Below are 26,878 nucleotides of genomic sequence, written 5' to 3' on the forward strand. Positions count from 1 at the left end.
TTTGTTCCTCTGATTTCCACCTCCATTGTAAATGACTGTCTCTCTAACTGGCTTAAGCTTCAGAGACATTCCAATTTCTTACTGTATTTAAATGCTTTGTTCAAATATCTAGAGGTAAAAGAGATGGAAGTAAAATGATACTGGATTAATTGTTATCAGTGACTCCTTGACTTCTCTTATGTTGATCTTCAACTTTTGCCAAATAAAATTCTTTATTCAGATGGTGACTTGGTATGCCATTTCATCCCCATTCCCTATATATACCCTGCCTATTTCCCATGTTCCACTTACATTCACTTAAAGTTGTGGTCTTAACGTGAAAATCCTTTGGGTGAATCAGGATCAAGTGTCACTAGTTCAAGTATAAAAATGGCCTTTTATAGAAAAAGTAATGAGGGTGCATAGGATTAAATCCTTCTGCTTAAACATGTCAGAAACTGTATTTAGGTCCAGGGATGTAAATTGAAGAAAGATTTTGTAGATCAGAGCTCATTGACTTCAGTACAGAGCCTTGTATTATCTTTCAAAGAACGCTTTTGATTTGAAGGTTGTAAAGCACATTTTTAACTTAGCCCAAATAAAGAAGGGATAATTAACTTATTCAGTTTAGAGGTATAAAATGGAGAAGGATTATGTTACATCCATTATTTTAACTTTCAGCCTCACATGTCAACCACAATGTTTTATCAGCAAAGTCAATGGCTGGTTTATACTGCCTCTGTGGTAGTAGGGAAATAACTTGGGAAGTGCCAGTGGTTTTCTGTATGGGTAGTAATGCTGGTGCAGCAGTGACCAAAAGTGCCTTTCCTTTGATTGTGTTTGGATTCTGAGAAATATCTTGTTTCTGCAGCATAGACAAACAGTGGCAGTATGAGAGTCTTAAACTCAGGTACTTCTACCCCCACTCCACCATATTAAGAGAAGCGCTGGATTCTCAATGGTAATCAGTGATGGAGAAATAGTCAAAGATTGTGCCATCTTTAACTTGGTGGCTGAGAGAAGCTGAATAGTTTCATTTTGTAGAAATACAATTACTTCCTGGATAGACTCAAATGTGTTTTATCCTTATACCCCCCAAAATAGTAATTTGTCTTGTGGATAAATTTGTAAATTGGTTTTCATGTACTTTTCCTACACTGATGTTTGAATTAATTTAATCACGTGGAAAAGTAGAAGTGGATATGACTTCATATTGATGTACTTCAAATGAATCGTAATACATCTTATCGTAAAACATGGCTGTACTTGTTCAGTTCTTTAGATGAGCTGTGTATTCAGTTACATCTTTCAGATACTTTGCTCACAATGGTTTTTAAAAAAGTATTCTGTATTACAGTAACTATCCCATTCCATATTTTTCCACAAGACTTTAAAAAGTATTTTTCCAAAATAATTTTAATATCATAAGTTTTACTCTTCATCATATATTTAAGTGAAAGAATGCTCTAAAATTGATGGAGTAAGATAGGGTGGGGGTGTTTGATTCAAGTTAGTGCCGCTGTGTGGGTGGAGATGTTAGGAAGCTTTCTATATGACTTTCCTAGTAGCTACATTCACTCCAGTGTTGTTAGAGCTCCAGTTTTAACTTCTTGTTTGTCCTAACTCATACTTGTCCTTAGAACTTTTTATTTCATCTCTATGAAAAACTGTATGGAGGGTTTTCTTTTAAAAATAACTATTGACCGTATCTGGCAGATTTATCTCTAAGAGAAGATGAGGAATTCTGAAGTTAAACCCTGCTTTACTGCTACTGCAGTTTTCTCTTGGTTTAGTTAACTTCTGTCCAACCTGCAAATTAAGTTCTAGTAGTTGAACAGTTTGGTCTTTTTCCCAGCTAATTAGCTTCTGTAATTACATCATAGTGTTTTGTGCTGAACTGAATATTAACCAACTTGTATTGTTACTTGATGTTGCAAAGTAGATGATAGTGAAGTAGCATTGGTGTGGCAGGAAGGCTGCTTGTCTTAGTGATCAAACTAATATGATTGTCTCTTTTTGCACTGGTCTTGGCTTTCTTGGTTGAGAGAATGTGGGGAGGATGATATCAATGACGCTATAAGCACTAAAAAGATAAAGCACTCCTAATTTGGTTTTGTGTCTGCACAGAAGGGGTGAAGCCAGAAGGCACCTCTGCAGATATGTAATGCAACCTGTGGGCTCAAAGCAAGGCTGAGAAGAGCAGGTTGTTCAGATCCTTGTACAACTTGGTTGTGACTTTACAACCTCTCTGTGCAATTGCTCCCCAGTGTTTGACTGCTCTCAAAGTGGAAATTTTCTTTTTATATTCAACTGGAAAAATAAACCCTTTGCCACAGGGAAGAAAGCTTGATAGGTACTGCCATCTATCCTATCTTGTAATTTCAGTAAGTTCTGGACATACGGTCTTTGAATTACAATTCAAAGACCGTAAGTCCAGAACAACTTTTTCCTTTGTGATTCCCCAAATAGAATGCATTCAGATGCCAATGGCTTGTTTTGTTTGTCAGTAGGCAAGAAGCTTCCTGTCTCTTTTATCAAAAAGGCTTATGGCAGATCAGATTAAAGCAGTTTAAGTAGTTGTCCATTCTCACTGTAATTCATAACGTGTGCTTCAATAAATTTGCATAGCCCATCAAGATTAAGATTTTTATGCACAAAAGGAGAATTACTGGAGGACACGACATTTGCAGCTTAAATTTTGACCAGTTTTGCACAATTGATGGAGAGGGAGCTCTAGAAGAGTTTGCTGTAAGTTGCTTGCATAAAGGCTTCTGTTACTTGTAAAGGTGCCTATATAGAGGGTTTGCTAGGAAGAGCACTGTGAATCACTGCAAGGAATGCCTGTTGTGCAATAATTTTCCTGTACAGACTACTGCTACTAACCCTTACCTTAAGGCCAGAGAGTGTTGCTTCAAATACAACACAGTTTAAAAATGTAGAAGAGAGAAACAAGAACAATGAGAAGCTGATATTTAGAACAGGAAATAATAAATTGGAAGAGCAGCCCATAGGTGAGGGGAGGAAAAAAGGAAACGTAATTAGATTTAAAGTGTGTATGTAACATCTAATCTCTGGAATAGTGAAGGAAGGGTATAAAGAAATGAGCTTAAATTTCAGACAGAGATCAAGACTAGATGTTACTACATAAATTTTATCACCCATAAGAAATTCTATGAGAGTATGTAATGACATATTCTTATCTTACGCAGTTGTAGAATCTTTAGGATGATATCAGCATGGTTTAAGTGTATATCATGTCTTCAAATTCTTCAGTCTATGGTTTTGGCCAAAGCCAGACTGGATGTCATGGGATGAAGAAAAAAATTCTATAGTTAGTGTGTGTATATAATGGGAAAAATAGTTACTGGAATACCTTAAACTGAAGCTATGAGTAAGTTTAAATTAATTGCTCCTATTGTCCTTTTAAATTAATCAAGAAAGGACTTATCTGTTGTTCCATGTGTATTGGCTACTCAGTATCCTTTATTTCCAGCTTTAATTATCAACGACATGCATGTTGAAATTTGCTTAGCTCTTTTGTATTAATAACTCTGGGTTTTGTTATTTTTCCCCAGTTTCTACAGAGATTTTGGACCTTTAAATTTGGCAATGCTATACAGATACTGCTGTAAACTAAATAAGAAATTAAAGGTAAGCTTCATTTAAAAACAATGTTCCTGTATTTTTGTATTTTCAAATTGAAATAAAATTTGCCAGTTTGAAAGTGTTTATTAGGTGCTCATTAGCTAGATGGTTATTGCTAAGGATTATTATTAAGGATGTTCTTTGTTCCAAGTTTGTTACCCTCTGAAGAGTGGAAGAAAATAATATGCTCTCATTTTGGCTTAGGAGGTGAGGCAGGTGACTGAAGGCTTTGTTCATCTTTTTGCATAACCTTAACACCTTCAAGACAATAGTAACAAAAGCTTCTGCTCGTGTCACGGGTTTTCAGCTAATGAAGTGTGTATGCTGGTCTGAATAACTGAAAAAGCAGGTACTCAAGGAAGAAAACATGGGTCCTGAAATCACACTTTTTAAAGTAAGCCTCAGTGGAAAGGAGGGTGGGGGGCAGAGCAAGAGAGAGAAGGCCTTGGTAATATGAGAGCACTGCTAGGCAGTAGGTAAAACATGGGTGTCTTATCAACACAGTTTTGGTCACAAATCTAAAGCACGGCTAATGTGGCTAAACCCCAGCTCCATCTCAGCCAGACCCACTGAATGTTACGTACAGCTGCAGACTTAACCTTCTCCAAATACCTGTGAAGAAGTGATTTTCAGCGTGTACAGAAAATCCATCAGCTGCAAGAATCGAAAGATGTTTTAATTCCAAAATGCCAATTAACGTAACTTGTGGGCAAATAGTGAGGAAGCCCTTCACTAAATATTACAGATTTAAAATATTAGACCTGTTACTGAAAGAAGGGGAAAATAGGACAACAGATGTGATTGCTTTGGCCACTGTTAAGAGGGTCCCTTTATGGAAAATGGCATTATGTCTAGGTGCACAAATAAAACCCTTAGTTAAGATGACTCATGCTATCTACTGCTTTCAGGGGCATGCTGAATTCCATGTGTTCTTAAGAGGAGGCCCTGCAAACTGAGGGACTTTGTAGAGTGCTATAAATTTCTTGGGAAAAAAGGAAGTGCTTCTAGTGAAAATTTACATTGCTTCTTAGTTTAAAAAGATATTTATAAAGATAAAAAGTTAAACTCTGCTATTTGCTATTTTGAATGCCTGTGCTCATATTGGGAAAACATTGGATTTGCCATTTGATAACACCAGAGACCTTATAAATACATTATCACCCTATTCTGCAGTGCCACTGTCCCATTCAAATGCATGACCAATGATTCTTACTCAGTAGGAATCTATTTTTTTTCACCTTAATTCTGCTGCGTGTGACCTTATATTTGAGTTATTAAAAACTGAAGAATGTTTGCTCTGTGAAGCAGTTTCTCCAGAGAAGAACCAATAATAAACCTACTGTTCTAACTTCACTGTGCCCATGGGAACTAGAGAGAGCAGTTGTGTCTTTTCCAGATTTGGATTGAGACACTGATCAGTTTGGAACCTTAATATAGTCTCATGTATTACTGTATGCCTTCAGTCTTCAACCTAGGTACCAAGAGTTTCACCCAGAAAAGAAGTATGCAACTAATAAATATCTTGGGGGTTTTTTTAATGGTTCGGTATTAAACAGGAATGTGTCTGCAGTCTTTATTTTTGTTGTGAGACCATCATCTTGCTCATTGAATGAGGCAAGCTAATTGTCAGAAGTGGCTTGTAAGCATGATGGTGAAGACTGGATGTTATGATGGCAAAAATAAGGGAGCTAAATTGGAACTGAACTATTAACCCCAATATTTGCAGGGTTGGTTTAGCAAACTGTAATGTCATTTTAATGTAACTTCTCTATTTTTTGAAAAGAGTGAATGTACTTGTGCTGCTGGGTGAAGGGCACAGCTGGCCAGGACTGGGACAGAGAAGTCTCCACTGGGAGGAAGTGCAGTGTGTTGCTGCTGGCTTGCCAGAGGCTAATTCCAAATAGGTTAAATTAAACTCCTAATGCACGAGAGAGAAGGGTAACCTGATAGTGCAGCCACTTGAAAGTAATACCTGGAATCAAACAGCTAAAGCTTGGAATACTGCCAGAGTGGTATAGAAACTTCAATATGAATAGACTCCTGTCTGGCTGATTGGCACTGCTCCTGGGGTAGGCCAGCACTGCTAGTGTAAGCTTCTGGTAGTAAAAATACGTGCCACACTCTGTCCTAATTTAGATACCATCTGCAGAGGGTAAGTAGGCTTGTAAGATGGAGTCCCTGGGCTGAAGCCTGCCTCTGCATGTGTATTTACATGCCTCAGAGGAGTGCATCTGCTGGGGACTGTAGGCCTAGCTTCAGTGGCTGCTGCTTAGCTTCCCCAGGCCAGAATTACAGAGTCATCATTTCTACGCCTCATCTTGTGTCTGTCCTTCACACGTCCCCAAGAGGAGTTCTGGGGCCTGAACCAGTGTGTTCACAAGTTCATGACCTGTGCCTTGTCTGCCCTGCAGCAGCAAAAGTATGGTAATGCTCGTGTGGCACCAGGTGATGTGTAAGCAGCCTGGGATGAGCGTTTCAGAGGTGGAAAGTACAGATTGGACTAAGGACAGAGAGAGAGTCCTATTGGGCAACTGCTGCTTGCACACCCTTGCCAAAAGGGTGCCCTGTGACCAGCAGCAGGATTTGTTTGATCATAGGAAGTAAAAGACACTGCAGATTATCATGGGATGGTTGCTATTACCATACTGCAATACATCTGAGACCCTGAAGCAATCATAGTGCTTAAGCCCAGATGATTTGGTATACTTGGCTGGGTAATCAGGGAGTGTTGCTGATAAAAATGATACAAGTATTGAAGATCAATGGCAGGAGAGAAAAGGTACTGGCAGGCTTATAAACTATGGAGTTCACATTTTTTGTATGCTAACTGTATTGCTGCTGAATCATAGAGGGGTTCGGCTAATTGTTTTGTTTTAATATAAATAAACTGCTGGGCATACACATGGAACTATAGTAATTGCAAAGCATCTCCTTTAGGACAGCCTAGATTTTGAGGCAGGGTTGCATGCATGTGTTTAATTATTTTCTATTAAGTTTGTCAGTCTTGTATTCACTGCTGTTTACGTGTACATATTACCTATATATACACACCTGTATATATATAAAAGTAGAATTTGCGTAGATGTAGGCTTATTAAACACATTGAAGTAATTTCTTGCTTGAACAGTACAACTGTGTTAAACCATGCCATTTTATAAAATGCTGTCAAATATATGGTAATTTTACACAGCTATCAATCCAGTAATTGTCCACGGCACTTTTTAATCCTGTCATCAATTTCTCTGCAAATAAATCTATTTTGAGATTTACAAGGAACTTTTAAAAAAGAAAAATGTAATCTTACAGTGAAAGTAAATGTTCTGTAACCCTCTCATACACTTCATGAATTAGTTTTATCACCTAAAGCAAAAACTGCTACATTTTCTGTGTAACCTCTGCTTTTAATTCACAAGATTGTCTTTCAGTATATTCCTCTGGGGTATATCTTGGCAGATGCTGTTGTGTTATACTGTTAAAATTTTATCTTTTAATGATGTGTGAAACTGATAAAATTTTCTTACTGGTAAAGGATATTTTTTGTGCTTTATAGCGTGTGCACCTCAGTTTTATTGCGGAAAAAAAAAGTTTATTGGCAACTAAGTTATCTGCAACTATAGTTATTCCCTAGAAGACCTGTATTGAAAAAGTCTGTTTTGAAACATTCCTGGTTCTTCAGAGCTGTGCAGTGCCTAAGGGAACTAAAGCCCTAATCCATTCAGGTGGAGCTCTGGAGCTGTAAAAACAGTCACCTCCCAGAACTGTTGTGAAAGCTTGTCATTGGACCTGGCCACAGGAGTAGATGTAGTTTATGAAATATGGTCAGAAAATCGGTATTTTTAAAAATAGATCCAACAGCTTAGTTTTGATAGTGAAAGTGTACTGAGTTGACAAACTGCACGTTAATGTTAACAGATGCATTACATTGATGCTTCAGCAAACACCTACTGTAAAACTTAATTTTCTGATACTAGTGTGTAAATAAAAACAGTGATCTGTTTTATAGGCTTCTGAAAAGTTAAATTGTGCTGCTGTTTTTCACTGCTTTCTGTGCTATTAGGCATTAATGTCGGTTTTCAATTTTGTGTTAAAGCTTTAGTCAGGATTCAAAACACATTTAAGTATTTCATATAACGAGGATTAAACCCTTACATTTTGAAAATTATGCACTAAAACTGATACATTGTTTTCATCTAAATATTCTGGAAACTTCAGGTTATGGCTGCTTTGGGTACAAAAGTGTCTCAAAATTGGAATGACTTGATATACCCATATGATTAAAAAATCCATTCTATAAAATAAGAAATATGGTCTTATTACATAGCTAGTGAGAAGTAAGTTCTAGCTTTGCAGTTTAAAATAGTGTTTTAGGTGAACTGTAAACTGCTGCAAAGAACTTTGCTTTAAAATAAGTAGTAGTCAATAAGTTATAATTGAAGTTCTGTCACTGTTGCATAACTACTGTAATCTTATCCCACCTACACATCATGGGTGGAATTGCAGTTAGAGAACACTAAAATTAAAAAATTGAGGAGGGGGAAGAAGGGAGGAATCTTAAAGTACTGGGATTCATTTTGTCAAGTTTTAATAATAATTCAATGCTTCACTAATTAAGTAACAACTTGTGCTTTGTATGTTTGCATATACACTGAGAGATGTTGCTGTTGGCCTCAAGATACAACCTCTTCCAATCAACAGCAACCATCTATTTCAGGAATTAACAGTCCTATTTAGATACACTCAGTTGCATTAACTCTCACTCCTTCCACCTCTGGAAGTTGTGGCTTGTAAGACCAGACTGGAAGGTGCAGTTAGAACTGTGACTAAGGGTGCTGTTTCTGTGGGGGGTGGGAGTAAGAAACTCACTGTTGTACCTACATCAGTTTTCTCCTGAGTTGATTGGCTATTTGATACTTTTTTTTTCGTAAAATTTGATAAAACTGTTCTAAAATTTGCAACAAGTTTTGAGCTGAGAGCAACATTGACAGATTTCTGGAAGTGAAATACAGTTGGCACTACAAATGAAAGAAACACTGTTCTGAAGCAGTTACCTTATCTCCCCTCCCCAAGTGTCAACAGTGTCAAGAGTTAGAAACCTGAAGTTGGGTAATAGCAGCGGTGTTAGGGCATTTTATAGAATGTGCAACTTTTAAAACTAGAAAAATGCTTCAAATATTTAGAAACAGAATCTAGTATGTCTGTTGATCACTTCCTCAAAACTGTAGGAGTACTGTAAAAATCAGTCAGGAAAAACGTGCAGTTGTGTAGCAGAATGGAAGTGTGGCAATTTGTGAAGTTTAAAAAATTGTTGGTGTGGTAAATTGTCCAACTTGCCAACTTGACAATATTTGTCTCTCTCTGGCTTTAAATAGTTTTGCCGCAGCTTGTCATTATTGTTCTTTTCTGGTGCTTGTTGATTTTGTTTTCAATGAGAGGTTTGTCTGCAGGATTCTGACACAGGCTTCTTTTCTTCCTAAAGAAACAAGAATTGCGAGTTTTGTCTTTGCCTAGCCTTTTCTTCAGGCTTTTCTCTTATGCAATCTTTTTTTTCTTACTTTTAAAATGAATTCTTGCTGTTGAAGCTTTCTAAAGATGTCTGTCACCCCATTTTAAAATAGTATAGATGGAAGTGTTTAAGTTAAAAAATGCCTGTAAGGTTGATTGCTTGAGTTTTTCTTCTGTCTTCTCCACAGAATTGTGTGCTAAAGAGATTTAACATACAGGAGGATGTTTTAGTTTGAAAATGTCAATGTCTTTAATCAGTGTTCATAAGCTAATGTTTCAAATATCTAAACGTGGGGGAAAAAAATCCAGTTTTTTATACTGAAGATTTTGGTTCATCTGCACATTGTAGCATGTTTTTGTAGAGCTAACCAAGAGATCTGCCTGGAAACAGTGGCTATTTCCTTGCACTCTTACTTATCTGTGATATAAGATTGTTCAGAGTATCAGTAATTTTTTCTCTTTTAATTTTAATCTTTTATAAGAATTTTTTCTGACCTATTTTGCAGTTTTGGAAAACTGGTTTGGCTAAAGTATTCTTAAAGTGTATTCTTTTCTTAGTAAATATGCTGTTTTGTTTGTTTACTTTCTTTTAAACAGTATTTCAGTCTATCAAGAAAGAAGATCGTGTACTACACCAGTTTTGACCAGCGGAAGCGAGCGAATGCAGCGTTTCTAATAGGTGCATATGCTGTAAGTATTTTTGATCCCATGGATACTTTAACCTTCCTTAAGAGACTTCGGCTTTGTGTGAAATGGCTTCTCTAGGGGTGCTCCTTTAGGGAGGTGAGCAGATGGTCATTTCATTTGTCTCTAAGCTGTCTTTGAAAACTCTGTGGTATGAGTTTTAGGGGAACCCTGTCTTCGTCCCTTAACTCCTTTTAGTTTACTGCCCAGGGAATGGCTTTGGCAGATCCTCTGCATGTTTTTCCATAGAGTACCAATTTCTTGAATGTGGAAAATCCGAATCACAAACTGACCTCTAACTGATCATGCTAGAATCAATTGCTTTTCATGTCATTAGTGAGATTCAGAGTGAGAAGGAGAAAAGATTTTTCTCACAGCCTTCTAAAAGTTATTAGACCAGAGGCATAGTGATTATTGAATTGATTTCTTTTCTCATTTAATTTTCACAGCCTACCCAGAATAATAGGCAGCGTGCCACAACTCTACCAGTGTTTGAGAGTTAATTGAGGAGGTTCGGTTTATTTGTCCTGGTTCCTGTTCCTTTTCCTTATAGGTAGCAGATAGACTGGACGTATTTCTTTCTCATGATTCCTTTGAGTGTGTATTTTGTTAGTAATACCTTTATTAGATTTCTGTAATGCCAGTAAGAGAGAAAAGCTGTTAAGTTCTTAAGTTTGTAGTTCTAATGGCAGCAAATGACCAGATAATAGCAAACTACTAGGGCATGTCCCATTAATTTGCTTGCATGAGTGTTTTTTCCTAATTTAAAAATCTAAATTACACATCTCAGTCCTACCTGAAACATGCTGGTAATCTAAGCAGCTCTAGAGGGGATCTGTTGCATATACTTCTGATTTGTAAATGGCAGGTGCAGGTGGGAAAAAATGAATCTAAATTGCACTTGAAATACTGTGGATAAGTGTTAAGGTGGACTTGGAAAATACTGATTCCCTTTTTGTTCTGTAAGCTTCTTAGGAAATACGATATGAGTTTTCTTGACAGCAGGTGTGTGTGGCCAGTATTGCTACATGTCATGTGCCTGCAGAGTGCCCTAACTGTGGGGAACTTTCAACCACATCATCGCTCAGGAGGTTGAGAACATAAAAATGAAAACATCAGAGAAAAAAAGGTTTAAATGTTCAGTATTTATTGAATCGGGGTTTTACAAGTAGTGGTGCCATATGGTAAGATTTACAGTAGTGACAGTGGGGCAAGGGAAGAAGACCTTGTCCCTTGTAAAAAAACTCTTGTAAGAGAATAGTTACTGTCTATAAAGTACTTTTTTTTCAAGCTTTTACTCACATTGCTTTTTAAATACCAGTTCAGTTTATCCAAACTATTCACAAGGGGCTTTTTGGGTTGTTGGGATTTTTTTTGTGTATGTTGCAGAAAGAAAGCACTCCAAAGATTTGTTAGATTAAAAACAAAGCTAAGATTTGGTTGCTGACGCTTCATTGATACAGATGAGTCGGAAAATGTCTCCTTGATTTTTCTTAATGGAATTCACTACTTTTTAGGTGCTGAAGATGTCTGTGATCTTTTCCTTTTCATTTCATGATCCTTTCTCCTTCAGTTAGTGTATTGCTCTTGACATCCAAGATAATTCCGATTTTTTTCAGGAGCTTGTTCAGTGTTTCTTTCCCTCTCCTCTTTCGTGTTCTTAATTCCTTTTTTTGTGTTTCCTCCTGGTGTTTTTATTATGAGCCTTTATGAGCTGTGTGGACAGTGTTTGGTTGAAGATGTCATGTATACATGTCTTTGAGCAGACACAGCTTTGAAGGGCCATAACTTTTGTCAAATAAAACCTGCAGTGTTGGGAAAACATGTAGTACGAATTCGCCCCTACTTCAGATTCACAGGTCCTTGATAAGATGGAAACTCATCTTTTTCCTGAAGTCCTCTGAACTACCCTCTAAGGATCTTTTGTCTATAATCAAGAATTTAGGCTTTAAATGTAATCTATTTTACAGTAATTCATGCAACATTAAAGTCTTTAAGTTGCAGCAGTGTGTGACATTTTTCTCCAATTTTCTCTTTTTAAAATAAGGGACTGATAGAAAACAAAGTTTCTGTTGATATCTGAATCTTTCCGTTGTATGGGTATGTCTGTTTCTGATGTCATGAAAGGAGTATAACATGCATTCTTAGGAGTTTGGTGTGCTGGAGGAAGTTACTATATGGTTAAAGACTTTTCAGACTCAGGGCTGATTTTTTCTTTTTCCTCCTCTTCCCCCATCCCTTTTAGGTTATATACTTGAAGAAAACACCAGAAGAAGCTTACAGGATGCTTTTGTCTGGATCTAATCCACCATATCTTCCATTTAGGTATGTGAACATAAGAAATGAGGCTACCTTTTCTGTTTTGGAATTTGCTAAACAATTTGGGTTTAGATTGCCTCCTGAAAAGGTGTATCATGTCTGATACAGACATTGTACCAAAAGGACTGATCTCCAGAAAAAATATTTTTTACATTTTGTGTAATTACCTGGGGAATAATAAATCATTTAGATTGCTAAAAGTCTTACATAAGACTCTTAACCTTGTAAACTGTCAGGTTTTGAAAATAGTTCTTAGCATGTTTGTGATTTAGCACTTAAACCTTTTCTTCATAATGCATCATGTGTTACTATTTGGAAGTCATTAAAATATTTTAAATTACCTAGTCCCTAGCTAGTGAGACTTACAGGATTGAAGGGGGTTTTATGCTGTTACATTTTCTCTAGTTTACAGAACAAGTACTGATATTAAGGTTACTGAATGTTTTCAGTGAATCATAGATTGATAGAAACTATCTGTCTTTATTCTCTGTACTACGGTCACATTGGGGCTTGGATCTAAGGAAGTTTAGCTATCATGCTTATCTAATAAAGAGACTTCCAAATATTTTTCATGCTGTGCACTATGAAATGCACTTACGCTTGATGAATGTGACTACCTCATGGTATTCTTATGCAAACAGTGACAATAAAAGGCAACTGCAAGAAGGTCAATACCCTCTCTTTTAGGGGAATCTGCATTTTGCAAGTAGTGTTCACTGTCAGCCAAGGCATTTGTAAATGCAGACCTACTTTGTCTATATCCAATTCATCTGATTGTTCAGCCACTCAGCAAAGGAAGATCAGATTGTCGCTTCTCATACCTTGCACAGAAGCCAGATGCAGTATCTGTTGGGGTGGTAGATTTTTTTTATGTCAAGACCAGTTTGACTACAAAATCTTAAACCATCAGCTACATTTAAAAAAAAAAAAAGGTATTAAATCAGTGATAGCTTTTATTGACAGAGAATTTATTCACTGACCTGGTCACTGATAGCTCTCCAGAGCCCAAGAAGTTTACTGAGCTACTGGTATCCATATTTTTTTCAGCTAATTATAAAAGATACTTGGTACAATGCATTTAAAAAGTCAGTTATTTTAAACATGTCAGTGTTTTTTAACATCTCCAAATTCTGTGTAAGATACAGATTTACATTAAGTGTCATGATTTACATTAAACAATGCCTTGCATGTGCCTTAGCATTGCTTCCTTGAGTATCTGCTCCATGATCCTCCCAGGCAGGCATAGAGGATGGTGCTCACCAGCCTGCAGTTCTCTGGCTCTCCCTTTCTACCCTTTTTAAAAATAGGAGCAATGTTTCCCTTTTTCCAGTCACTGGGGACTGGGCCTGACTGCCGTGACTTTTCAGATATGGTGGAGAGTGGCTTCACAACAACACCAGCCAGTTCCCTCAGGACCCTGGGATACATCAGGCCCCATAGCTGAATAGCTGTTTCTTGTTGACCAGTTAAAGAAATTTGCTGTTTGGCATTATAGTAAATTGATATGTCTTTGGGTTTTTGTCTCCCCTGCCAAGGTGAAGATTAAGGTGTGTAGAAAAGCGGTTTTGACAAAATGAAGAAACTTAACTTGTCAGATCCCAAAATTGTAAGATAGAAAACTTGGGAGGAATAGTGTGTTTGCAGAACAGTCTCACAGGACTTTGCTCCAATCAAAGGCTATAGATTCTTGCCTTGCAACTGATTCCTTATAATACTGATAGTAGTAGCAATAATAAGAAAATGCTGTTTCTGCTTGACTGGTAATGAAAGTGTCTCTGTGATTTCTTGTAATGCTGATTGGAACCACAGTAACAAATTTAATGATACAAAACAATTTCCTATTAAGTGTTAATTGATTATAAGTAATCCTTGTGAGTTTGAATTCATGAAATTTTATTCCAAAATAGAATAGTTAGCTACTCTAGAATCAGCAAAGGAGGGATCAAAAAAATAGAAGAAACAGCAAGATTTTCTAGAGAGAATTTTATGTTATGTACAAAAGAGCTTTTTGTGTTTCCTTGGGAAGAGTATACTTACCAAAAACATCGAAGAAGGCAAAGTCCAGCAAAGGGGCTACTCAGGTTTTGATGTGTGGGTTGGCAGAATGATTATGAAAGAATAATTGCTTAATTCCATTTGTCAGCTTCAGGAGAAGACAGCAATAAATTTATAGAGTAGGATATTCTGAAACATAACTACTTTGCAGTCTTCTTCTATGTGCTTCAAGCCCTAGGTTGCTGTGAGAGAAATGATTGTCTAAAACTAAAGCTTTTGACAATTACGGGGTTTTTGTGGTGGGTTTTGTCTGGTGTGGATGGGATCTGGTAGGTGTTTGGGCTTTTGTTGCTCGGTTTGGTTTTTTTAACACAAAGCTTTGGCAATATTAGAGGGAGGCAGTCTTCTTGAGCCTTGCTGTTTTTAGAAGGAATATAGTGTTAGGAGCTTTTGCTAGAAAAATTAAACATCCTGATTTCTTGAGCATTCTTGCATGGTGTGGGGTTGGAAAGCACTTAAATGTCTTTTGGATCTGCTTTGGACTACGTCAGGTCTTGGCACTGGATTAGAGCCTAAGCAAATTCTGTTACCTGCGGTGTAGTTTGTCCTGATGGGAAGGATGAATGTGTAATCTGGCTGTACTGGAGGTGAGGCAAAGAGGAGTGAGGAAGTAAACTGAATGATTGTGATAAGATAAGAAGCTAGATGAGAGCTGGGAAGTCTGATAGGGAGGGGCTATTTGGGTATTGAATTCATAGGTAGAGGTTGGTGTATATATAAGGAGCTTAAGAATTACTGATGCTGAGAGAAGGACAAGTAGATCTGATGAGGGTCTGCAGTGGGACAGTCTAGAGTAGCTGGGAGTGGGAAAGAAATAATTTAATCCTCCTTCCTGGTTTTTCAAGGCCTTAGAAATATTTCCCCCTCCCCCCCATTCCGAGACATTTGGAACATCTCTGTTGCAAAATGTAGCATAGTACAGAGGCTCAAGCGATTGAACCTGTGCTGGAAGCAGTAGCTCTGCCTTATGTAGTGTGTTTGCTTGGCATCAGGCTGTACTATGAAGAAACAAGGTTGGTGCTATGAGGAATTTTGCACTCTTTCCACACCTTTAGTGTCTTGAAAAAGACTAAAATAACTCTTATTTACAATTCAAAACATAACCCAAATGTCTTACCAAATGTCCTCATATTCTAAGGTCCATGAAGGAAATAATTTGGAGATATTAATCATTGCTATCCAGTACTTATTGACTTGATTTTATTCTGGCAGTGTGGAATTTAAATAATACATAACTTCTGTAATATAGGTCATCTCTGTTTGAATAGTTCAAGAGTTTATCAGTGAGCAATGATCAGTTAAGTGTTACAACTGGACTATTTAACAAGTTTAATTTGATATCTGAAGTGTCTGCTATTTAAAAAAAAAAGACAACCTTGAATAGGTAGAAGCTGCAGCAGTGTCACATTCTTTGTGACATACTGAGGTAGGTTTACATGAAGTGATTGCTGGGAAACTGATCTACTTTCATGTAGCTTGGTGACCTCAAAAAGCCTTAATCAGCTTAGGTCTTCAGCTGGTATTTCATTTAAAGACAGCTTCAGCAAATACAGTTCAGGGGTGGAAGGAAATCACATCACTCCTCTTACAAAATTCATAGAAATTTGTATTGTTTTGTTTTTATAATAGAAAAGCTAAAGATAACTTGGAAGGATAAGGCACTGCTGTCTTCGAGACACTTATTTTTGGCTGATTCACTGTCACTTGGTGACGCTCTAGTCTCTTGAAGATCTTATACTGTATCTTCTCACTTTCATTTAAAAAACAGTGCTAAAACCATTTAAAATTGTCATGAATACCAGTTGCCTACTGAGAAGCAGAGTTTCAGAGTTTTACCTCAAACTACTCTGTATTGATTTTATGTTCAAAAGAAAAAACAACTATATTTTTATTATTATTGTGTTCAGTCTCTAAATAATGACATGAATTTCAGAGACAGATTTTAGTTTATAGCTTCTAGGGTTTGTTTCTTTGTTGGCAAGTGCTGGGGAAACAAACTGTTTTGTTATTGACAGTGTTTAGAGGTTTGGTGAAAGGGAAAGCATTAGGCACTATTGAGGTCAGCTACAACAACTGTGAAATCGGATGTGGGATGTGCAGCTCTGTATTGCCAGCTCAGATTCATACTAAATCAGTATCTCCTGGGAATATCCACATTCCTTCTTGCTTTGAAAGTGAATAGAGTTCTATCAGGTAATAGCTGGTAAAACACTGTTTGAAAAGTAAGCTGGCTATTCATTTGAGCATAAAAGACTGTAAGAATACTGTAATGAAATGTGATCAGCAACCTACTTTAATGGTCACGTGCACATCAGCGGAAATGAGACATTTGAGACATGGGTGATGGAGGCAATCCATGTTAGCTGCCAGCATCCATGTGCATGTCACTGCTAACAGCTGGCTGTGGGAACTGTAGCTGAGAATACTGTACACCTGGAATTGTACATCTAGGTCAACTTCACCAGCCTCCCGCCCTCCTTCATAGTATTTCTTATTAATGGATTAGAGATTATGCGGCTTTTCCCCAGTATTGTTTTTATGTACTGCCCTGTCAGATGCCTTATCAGTCAAAGAGGTAATTATATGCATACAGATAAAATAGAAGTTATATTCTTGTTACAGCAAAATAACGTGTAAAATAGAACCTGTCTGCTACAATCATATCTTCTGTTCATATTTCTCTAAATACTTAATTTTGTGGTTTGCATTGGTTTGGACTTCATTTCTGTCAGCCCCTCCAGAAAACTGGTACAGCTTTTAAAACCTTTCTGCTATATATGTGTTCCCATTGGGCCCTTAATTTTTTTTTGCTCACAAGACCTTTTTGTTTGCTAAAATGCTTTTGTATTAAAATGATCAGTTGATAAAATGTGATGTTCAAAATAATCATGTTAATCCATTATCTGTCAAAAATGTATTGTCTGTAAAATTCATATATTAAGTTTTGATATGTTCTGCTTATTCAGTGTAATGAAAATGGCTTCTCATTTTTAAAACTTCTGTGTGGGATTTGGATATGAAAAGTTGATACGCACTTCAAAGTTCCCATTCCAAAACGTTATGGTTAAGTGTGTTTTAATAATCTAGTAATTTGAAAGCTTTTTTAGATTGGCCTGCCTGCACTATGACACTACCAAAATTATGGATTTAATTTTCTTTAAAGCATTTTCTACAAACAGTGCTTGCTCAAAACTGCTAAACTTATTCTGCTCTTAAAGAGCAGGTGAGAATTTTCTGCTCTTTAAGTACTTGAGATTGAAGGAGTGTATCACAAACTTCATAGTACTTACAGTAAGTTTTATCAGAAAAGGAAAGTTTTCAATGAAAGATTGAAATTTTGGTTCCTTTATAGATTAAATATGTATCTGTCTGAACCTAAAATTTGGCTATTCTGATAAATTGCAGTTCTTAGGACTCTGTCTAAGATAGCTAAGAGAAAAGCTACAAAGGATTTCCTTTATGAGTGATAAGGAAATAGTCTGCTCAGGCAAAGTTTCGTTAAAATCAAACTGATCAGGAGCACACTTCAAAAAGTACTTTTTCGTTTTTTCACAATGCATTTTTTTAGTGGTGTTATTTTTCTTCTTTTAATGTTGCTGTCTCTTACCACTTGAATATGTTTTGATTTGGAGTCTCACTTCATCTTTTACAGACAGGTTGTCATTTTCATAGTGGTAGAACTGAGGTTAAGTAATTTTAAAGTTAATTGTATCGGGATAACTTTTGATCACATCTGTAATCAGGCATCAAAGTGAAAGCCTGTACATTAATTCCAAGCTAGTAGTCTTATTTGCCTGCCCCTGTTAGTGTAACTCAGTTGACACTTGAATAATGGTTAAAGCAAGCTGTGCTTTATTTGCTACTATCTTTACACAATCCAGAGAGGATGCAAACCTTCCTGTTCCAGGAAAGCATAAATAATTTGGCAAAAAGCATGTAGTTACTTCATGTAAAATGTGCACCTAAAATAGCTTGCAGTATCTAGCTGCATTTACTCTGAGCTGCATCTTGGGTAGGGGAGTACTTCAGCCTGAACAAGCTTCTAAAAAGATGTCTTTAAACTTTAATCCAGAGTTCTCAAAGGGGATCGAATAGCTTGAATGTATTCTGTTGTGTGCTGCTGTTCCCCTAGTTCTTAAAAGAATTCTATGTACATTAAATTCATTTGTGTTAAATCTATAGGGATGCTTCATTTGGGAACTGCACATACAATCTTACCATCTTGGACTGTTTACAGGGAGTAAATAAGGTAATAACATTTTTTCTTACAAAACAGGTTTAAATTGATTTTTAAAACATGAAGAAAAATACTGTTAAAATAGATTATAAAACCTGGTTTCAGAGCAGACTGTGTGAATGAGTAGCATGCTCTCCTGAAGCCTAAGTTACTGAGACTGTGTTTGAGTAGTGATGGCTGAGAAAGGTTGCATTTTGACCTGTCTGGCCCGGCCTTTGACAGCTTTTTGAACTTCACCTCATGAATTGGAACATGCAAATGCACCAGCCCTGGCTGGGGGACAGCTCCTAATGCAAGACACTGTGCTAGGTCTGCTAATAGATCATTTATAACCATTGGTGAGAGGGAATGACAGGTGGATGAAATCAAGTGAAACAGATACCTAGATGTACTGTGACTTAATCTGAAGAGTTTTTGCATGTACTTGGCCCCAGCTTTCCCCAAAACACTTGGTTCAGTGTTTGACACTGATCTTTTCAGAATTGTTTAACACCCATGAAAACTAAAGTATCTTACTAGTGGTTTGATGTGTCACTTTAGCTCCAGTATTGTTTTCTTTAAAAAATTTACATCAGTTCTTAATTGGGGACCTTTAAATTTTGTTCATTTCCCATTGGCCTTGATGAAGGGAGCAGGCTATAGGAACAGTTCTGTACAGAAACTTCATAGACCATTTGAAGCTCTTAAAAATCTGGCAAAACAAATGTTTTTTAAAAATTGGAGAAAGAGAGATCAAGCTTAATATTTTTAGTTCTGTGGGGGTGGGAAAGGAGCTGTCAGTTACCAGCAAGACTGTAATTTGTGAGGCATTCTACGGATCCTGAAGATGTGAAGTAGTCAGTGCAGTCACTGTAATTTATCTGCAGCTAATACATCAAAAGGACGGTGAGAATCAGTTTTTCCTCCTTTGTTCTTATGAAATTTATTACTGGAATTTTGTCTAGTTCACCTACAGAGGTAAAAACACTTCGGGCAGAAAACATGTGCCTTAATTGAAAGTAGTTTTAGTTTACCTGGATAAATTTGGTGTTTATGTGTGTGTATACCATATACATGTAATTCAGGGGGCCTGAGTTCTGGAGTGCAGCCAGCCAGCCATGCTTAAATGAAATACATTTTTCAAAATCAGCTGTTCAGACAAACCTCTCAGTATCTTAGGTTTCGTGACAGGTCCAGTCACTGAGCCTATGTTGTCTATAACAAAGCTGGTTTTGTCCTAAAAAGGTCTTCTATATGTAGCAAACAATGGCAGTTTGATGATTACTGGTTTTAAATCATAGACCTGTGATGTGTTCTTATCACACCTTAATTCCAGAATGTTGTGCAATATCTGTATTTCTCAGAATGCAATAGGTTCAGTATAAATATACACTGCAGAAATGTCTTCCACCAATTTGGAATAAATTTTGGCCATGAATTTCATATTCATAGAATTGTTTTCAATATGGTTGTTATACACAAATCTTTAGTACAAAAGTGGCATAATTAATAACAGTACAGTAATCAAATATAAAACTTCTTTAGTCCTGTAATAAATACTGTCTAATGTAGTCTAGTGGACTTTATTCTGCCTGTGAAATGTGTATTAAAAGAAATACTAAAATACAGATTATACATGGTACTGCATGTATATGCCATTTTGCCTAGGTATTATGGTGGTGAAACCAGACTATTATATTAAGTGCAGAAAATTGATAAACTCTCAGTGTTCGATGTTTTGTTATGTCCGACTGTATGAAAGTACATTTGGCATAAGAATCATTGAATGAGTGTATGACAAAAAGGGAATTGCTTTTTAACTTGTTGTCTGCCTTACAGAAAAAAACCCCACATGGTGGGGTGTGGAGAATCAATGTTACAATTTAAGTGATATGCAACAACCGTATGTCCCATCCTAATGTCTTCAGAGGGGAAATAATGAGCCTGTTGTGTTTCAGTGACATTGTTGGAGTTCTTGTTGTCTGTGGTGTTAATCTGTGAAGAATGTAATGTTGTCTTAATGTAAAAGCTTCAATAATCCACAACCACAAACACTTAGGGATTTAGTTTTTCGCAAAAAAGTATTATAAAATGAGATTATACATTGTATTTCAGTGTGAACTGACACCTTGTTGCCTTTTAGGCCTTGCAGCATGGATTTTTTGACTTTAAGACATTTGATGTGGATGAATATGAACACTATGAGGTTTGTACATTTAATAATCCATTGAATGTGTTTGAGTTACCTAAAATAAGAGTATACAGTATCCCCCAGCTTAAAACCTACTGGAAACACATTTTAATTCAAGTAAAACCCAGTGTTCATATGTTAGGTATGTACATGGAAACCTATATGCTCTTTGTGAAGAACATGCAGGATTACTATCCTTGCAATTTCAGTGCATCATATCATAAATCTACTGTTTTCTTGTAGCATTTCTGCCTTCTGGGATCTCTGTTATGCTTTCCCAACATTCTCACAGGATATGATCCACAGTCTCTCAGCTGACCCACAGAATATGTTTTCTTTCAGCACTTGCTAGCCTCCTTCTTCCATTCCTATTAGTCCCAAATACATGACAGATTTTTGTAGCCATATAGATTAAGCAGATTTTGAGGGGTTTTTTTTAGTAAGGATGCATTATGTGGAATTCTAGTAAAGGAAATACATCCAAAATACTTCCCTAACAAAGTCCCAGAAAGCTAATAGATGTCATTCATTGTTCTGCCAACTTTCTTACAAAGATACTGTGGCTTTAGACGCTTCTGGGACTTCGTAACGTGCGCACCCTTATCTGCTAGTAGTAGAAAGTTATCTCAAGCTACATTGCTTTAGCAAAGCTTTAAAATATGCCATGCTGTACCTGTGGGCTGGGCTGTGTGCAGAGGAAATCTCAGGCACAGAAGGTGTACATACATCTGGTCCAAAATAGTTGCATGGTCTTTGTCTACCGTGTCTCACTCCAAGGAAGGGAAAGGGTTTTTACTGAAATCAGTGACAATCGTTTAGTTTATTGGACACTGTCTTTGGAACAACTATAAATTCCTGTAGTTTTATTGGTTAAGTGGAAAGATATATAAACTAGAGGTGTACTAAATATTTGGCTATAAATTAAACCCTCTTTTTAAACTTGAGTTGCTTTACTGTAGCCAGTATTCTTCCCCTCTATTGCAGTTTTCAGAAAACTTGGAAGTAATGAGAATAAAGTTGCTTAGTTTGAAAATCTCAGTTTTAAAAGTATTTCCTATAACTGTATGTATTTCAGATACATACTGAAATGCTTCATAAATGATCAAGAAAATGAAGTCAGAAGAGGAATAAAATGTGGAAAAAGTTAATTGACAGCACATCTATACAGTAGATGCCTGCAATAGGCAGTCTATAACACAAAACTGCCTATTTCACTAAACTTGAAAGCATTTATAGGAGGATTTCTGTATCTGTAATGTTCCCTAATGATTAGGTTGAGAGATTGGTATAGCCTTTGCTGGATTACCAAAATTAAATGAACAAAACTAAAATTTAAAGTATAAAATTGCTGCTTTTTTGTTTATTCTATGTACAAAAAGAAAAAGCTTATTCTAAAAACAAATGGTAGTTAGGAATTCTTGGGATTCTGTACACATAGTAGGCATTAGTCTGCTTGAAAAAGAGTATTAAAATAATTGACTAAAGCTATCCCATTATCTTGTTTAAGTCTTAACATTATTTTAGTTTGTGAAAAGTACATATATGTGAATGATGTTTATAGTAGGCTGCTTGCTGAGATTAAGAAGGAAGAACTTGGAATCATCTTTAATTTTTTGTCCATTTTTTGGTATGTCTTCTTTTTTTTTACATATGGTGGTCAGCTTTATGTTTAGTTATGTCCTGTGCTATATTTCAAAAACTTTAAATGTTACAGGTTTTTGCTATGTTAGGTCTTCAGATGTGTGGTTATGTAGACAAAAGTTGCATACGACTTAAATGGAGCAGGCTAAAAGGAAATTTTATTTCATGTTTATAGTTCTTTCATCTTGCTGTGTTATCAAGGCAGCTAATTCCCCTTTTGTTGGACTGGAAGTAAATTACTGATTGGGTTTTTTAATAATAATGGTGTTTGCGTGTAGTGTTGAGCACATATATACAGAGATACCTGTAGTTCATGTTGCTTAAAATTAAAATTACTTGCTGCAACCCCTGTAACTATAAAGAACTTAATCCACAAATAAAACTGGTGATACAAATACAAAAATATTTTTAGCTTACTAAACAGGACTTCTTCCCTTAAGGGAGTAGGGGTGCTGCAGTGCTGAGATGGCAGTCTGTGCTACCAATGGGGGGCAGGGGTCCTGGCTTGGCACTAAGGTTGGTTCTCTAGTCCTTATGCAACCTGGGTAACCTCCAGGAGTTTCCATTGTGCAAGGACATTGGGAGCAAGCCTAATGGGCTCAGCTAACAAACAGTTGCTGAATTGATTACAGTGATGTCCATTATCAGAACCTTTCGCTCATTAGGATGTTCTGATGAGCTGAGAGCTAAAAACACAAGCTTAATAATGCAGCTGAACTGAGTGCTTTGTCCTTAAAAGTCATGCTGAGAATAACTGCATTGCCAAATGAGGAATGAGCAGTCTTCAATTAAAGAAAGAAAAGAAGGCAGTTTTGAACTACAGTTCATGTTATGTATTTCCAAAGAAGCTTTCATTTTCAGCAGTGACAGAATTTGAAGAGCCTTTTTAGGTTTTCATTTAAAAGTGAGCAAGAAATGCAAAATGTCAGAGTTTGAAAGTTTATTAAAATCGAGTCTCTTAATTTCATTTACTCTTTTCTTCTGTGATTACCGGCTCATCAGACCTTATGCCAATATGTAAATTTCAGTTTCTACAGGGAAAGGGTAATTGTTTCGAAGGCTAATTGGTTTTTAATTTGTTTTCTGTGAGCTGGGTTTTTAGCTAGTGCCTCATGAGCAAGCACTTTTCCATAATTTTTGATTAAAACATAGAAGAATGTTGGTGTTTGTCAATGTTATTAATAGGTGTCCCAAATCACTGAACCTTCTCAAGGAGAAATATCTTAAATAAAGGATCTGTCTGCTTTTATTGGAAAGCTTCAGCAAATTTTGTTTACGTTTCATGTTATTAAGATAGATCTGAGAAGCAGTTTATGGTTAATTTGTCCCATAGAGTTAAGCTAGCTAATTACATTTGAAGTGTTTCATTTTAATGCAACAAGAACATAATAAAGAGTAAAATAAAATAATGAGTAATTTTTTTAACCTTGTATATACAGATACTAAAATGTTTTTCTCTTCTGAAATTTTTGTAGCGAGTGGAAAATGGTGACTTCAACTGGATTATTCCAGGAAAATTTTTGGCTTTTAGTGGACCACACCCAAAAAGCAAACTTGAAAATGGTATGGTGTATGTTTTAATGCTGTGCTATGCTCTTATTTTTCCAGTATGTAAAACCATCACAGCAAATGAGCAGAAGATAATAGAGAGTTATAGATCCGTTTTAATCTTCAGAAATAATCATCCAGTGAGCATTTTATATACAATCATAGAACTTAATTCAAAAAGTTTTGGAATTCTTCTTTGCCAGAAGAATTTCAATTTTTCTAACAGTCAGTGACAAGGTGCCTGAGAGACTCAGGTCCCTTACTGTTCTTCTGGAACCTGCCACCTGATACAGTAAGTGTGCAGAATTAAAGGTGAGTTGCATTAAACACAGAAGACTCTGTTAAAGAGTTTTGTAACACAGACCAGAAAAGATTTTTAAAGGAAGCTTGCCTTTACTACTTGAGATACTTGGGATAATGTGCAGAACCTATGGAATGTGATTCTAGTGGAATAAAAGAAAAGAGAAGCTTGACTGGCAGAGGGGAAGTAGAAATTTGGTCCAGCTAAAAGGAAAATCAGTCATTTAAATACTACAATCAGGTTTTTTCTGAATTTGTCTGTATTATTTGTGCCATGTCCCACTGTTTATGTGAGCATATTTTCTGAATATCTACCTTCCCTCCCCACCCCCTTCTTCTGTTCTCTCATGTTTCTTTTATGACTGAAATGCTGCCAGTTTCATGGTGTCCACTGAAAATTTAAACAAAATCCAGAAAGCAAATATTCAGGTTGATTTGGGTTTCTTCCCCAATCATTGTTGCAGTCCTTTCTTGCAGATTTTTTTCTAAATTTACTTAAATTGTTCCATGGAATTTGGAAAACCTGTGTTTTATTTATAACATATATAAATGAAAATTACTAAATTAACACACTTAAAATCCAGTTACATAACTATAAGTAACCCTTTCCCAGGTGTTTGTAAGTACACATTACGAAGCTACATTTTTCACATTATGTTGTGACTCAAATTGCATTTACTAATGTATATGTGACTTGTCCTGAACAGCTGTGTTGTGGTTGGTCATTGACCCCCTTCCCTGTCCCCCTGTCTTCAGCTAGAGGATCCTTTTGTCTCTCAACTGAGAATCAAGGCAATAAAGCTTTCTTATTTCACAGTAAGACAGTAAGAAAGAATATTTTTGGTACTGCAGTTTATCCTTTGACTGTTTCTCTCATCCATAATATAGATCAGCAATCTATTTTCCTCATGAACAGTGTTTGCTCTTTAAGCATGCTTTTATTCTTTGATCTGCAGCTTGACTATAGATAAACAGCTGTTCTGAAGTGTTGAGTTCATATATGTCCCTAGCTTTATGTATAAATCCTCCTTGCAGAGAGGAGTGGGGACTTAATGGGAGACAGTACAGCGTTTCGCATAGGCTGTTTTAAATTTTTTCCTCCTAATACTTTTTTTAGTAAAAGTGGTCTTCATGAGCATTTGTTGGACAATTTTTTTATATCACTTAACATGTCTGTTATGAATAAAGTATAAAAGCATTTTTAATATTAGCATGTCTATCATTCAAAAAAGGTTTCAGGGACAATTTTGAATAGTGAGATCTTGAGCTTCATGAACCTATGACATTAAATGATTGTGGCTTTATTTTTTTTATAGGTTATCCTCTTCATGCACCTGAATCCTACTTTCCCTATTTCAAGAAGCATAACGTCACATCAATCATAAGACTAAACAAAAAAATTTATGAGGCAAAACGCTTTACTGATGCTGGTTTTGAGCATTATGATCTGTTCTTCATAGATGGCAGCACACCAAGTGACAGTATAGTTCAGAGGTTCCTGAATATCTGTGAAAATGCTGATGGTGCCATTGCTGTACATTGTAAAGGTTTGTGCACTTACTCATTTCTCAGACTGAAATTCATAATAAGTATAAATCCATAGAGTTTATCCCAGAAATCCCACAGCATTTAAGAACACTTTCAGATTGTGAGAGTAATAATGCTTTATGGTACTTGACTGAAAGTATGCCAAATATTTGTTCTTTTCCCATGTATATGAAGTCCTTACATCCTACACTGTTACTTGTAGTAACTGACAATCTGTTGTTCATTGTTCTGTGTTTTTTTTAATGACTTGAAAACTTGAGATTTAGTTGATGCAGGATTCTTTTTTGCATTATGCTTTCACAGCATTATGATAATTGGCTAGGAAATGCAAAACACTAAAAGGTTTTCTTTGTGCTTTTTGACTGTTCTACATTTTTCTGTGGAGTATGAATTCCAAATTTCAAGTTGATGTGAGTTATTGTGATGCCAGCATTTCAAACCAGCTTAATTCAGCAAACCAGCCAGAAAATGTACAAAACATGCTTAATCAAGAGAGATTAACAAAGGCTTTTAAGGGTTCAGCTTGATTTATGCTTAGAATTGTGTAAGGACATTGTGGAGATGAATGTCTTGCCTGATCAGAAGCAAAAATAATGTTATTCATAATTTTCCCATGACCAGTAAATATGCATATGAAAGATAAATAGGTTTATATGCCAACAAGTTGTTACTGTGGGTAGAACCCAGAAATTCTGGCATTAATAAGCTGGACATCTGCTAATTGGCTAAATGAGAGTATGAACTATTGATTAGCAGGAGGTTATTAGTAGGTTGTTACTCTCCAGGGTTAGGTGCTAAGGGAATATAACATAGTAGTAGTAGGGAGTTAGAGATGTGCTTTTTACACTGAAATATTTTTGGTCTTTTATCTGACCATTTAGTAAGCAAACCAGCAATCTTGTTTTTTTTTAGTTTTTACACCATCCTAAATAATCCTCTCCGGTGTTAAATCAACAGTTAACTCAGGCCGAGTTACATTGCGGAGGTGTTCTGAGCACTGCTTTCACACTAGAAAGTGCTTGTCTCAGATGATATAGAACAGTTAATTGCAAAGGATTGTAATGGAAAGTTTGTACATTAGCAGAATGTTGGAGCAAAGAACTGAAATCAATACTTCTCCTTTTAAATGAATCTTCAGAGCTTGTCTTCCAAGCTACAGTTATGGAAGCTCACTATGTGTGAACTTCTACCTTCATCCTTCTATCTAAATCATTTTTACTTTTGTCAGAGCAAGATTTAGTTATTGGTTA

The 26,878-nt window shown here is 36.3% G+C and overlaps 1 protein-coding gene across 6 annotated transcripts in view; it reads left to right on the forward strand.

Annotated features, from left to right (window-relative positions):
* Positions 1-26,878, forward strand: part of CDC14A (cell division cycle 14A) — a 53,194-nt gene that overhangs the window by 7,723 nt on the left and 18,593 nt on the right. For 5 of the 6 annotated variants that reach the window (XM_042030005.1, XM_042030004.1, XM_042030003.1 and 2 more), the window contains exons 3-9: positions 3,555-3,630; positions 9,724-9,816; positions 12,056-12,135; positions 18,367-18,433; positions 20,544-20,606; positions 23,708-23,795; positions 25,397-25,627. In XM_042030005.1, the coding sequence (XP_041885939.1) occupies positions 3,555-3,630; positions 9,724-9,816; positions 12,056-12,135; positions 18,367-18,433; positions 20,544-20,606; positions 23,708-23,795; positions 25,397-25,627 (698 nt within the window). The remainder of the gene's footprint in view (positions 1-3,554; positions 3,631-9,723; positions 9,817-12,055; positions 12,136-18,366; positions 18,434-20,543; positions 20,607-23,707; positions 23,796-25,396; positions 25,628-26,878) is intronic. The other variant, XM_042030002.1, reaches the window with a different exon arrangement.

Source organism: Corvus kubaryi, unplaced genomic scaffold, assembly GCF_017639235.1.
Source record: "Corvus kubaryi isolate FWS band 111438036 unplaced genomic scaffold, C.kubaryi_AGA036_p1.0 37334, whole genome shotgun sequence".
NCBI lineage: Eukaryota > Metazoa > Chordata > Aves > Passeriformes > Corvidae > Corvus > Corvus kubaryi.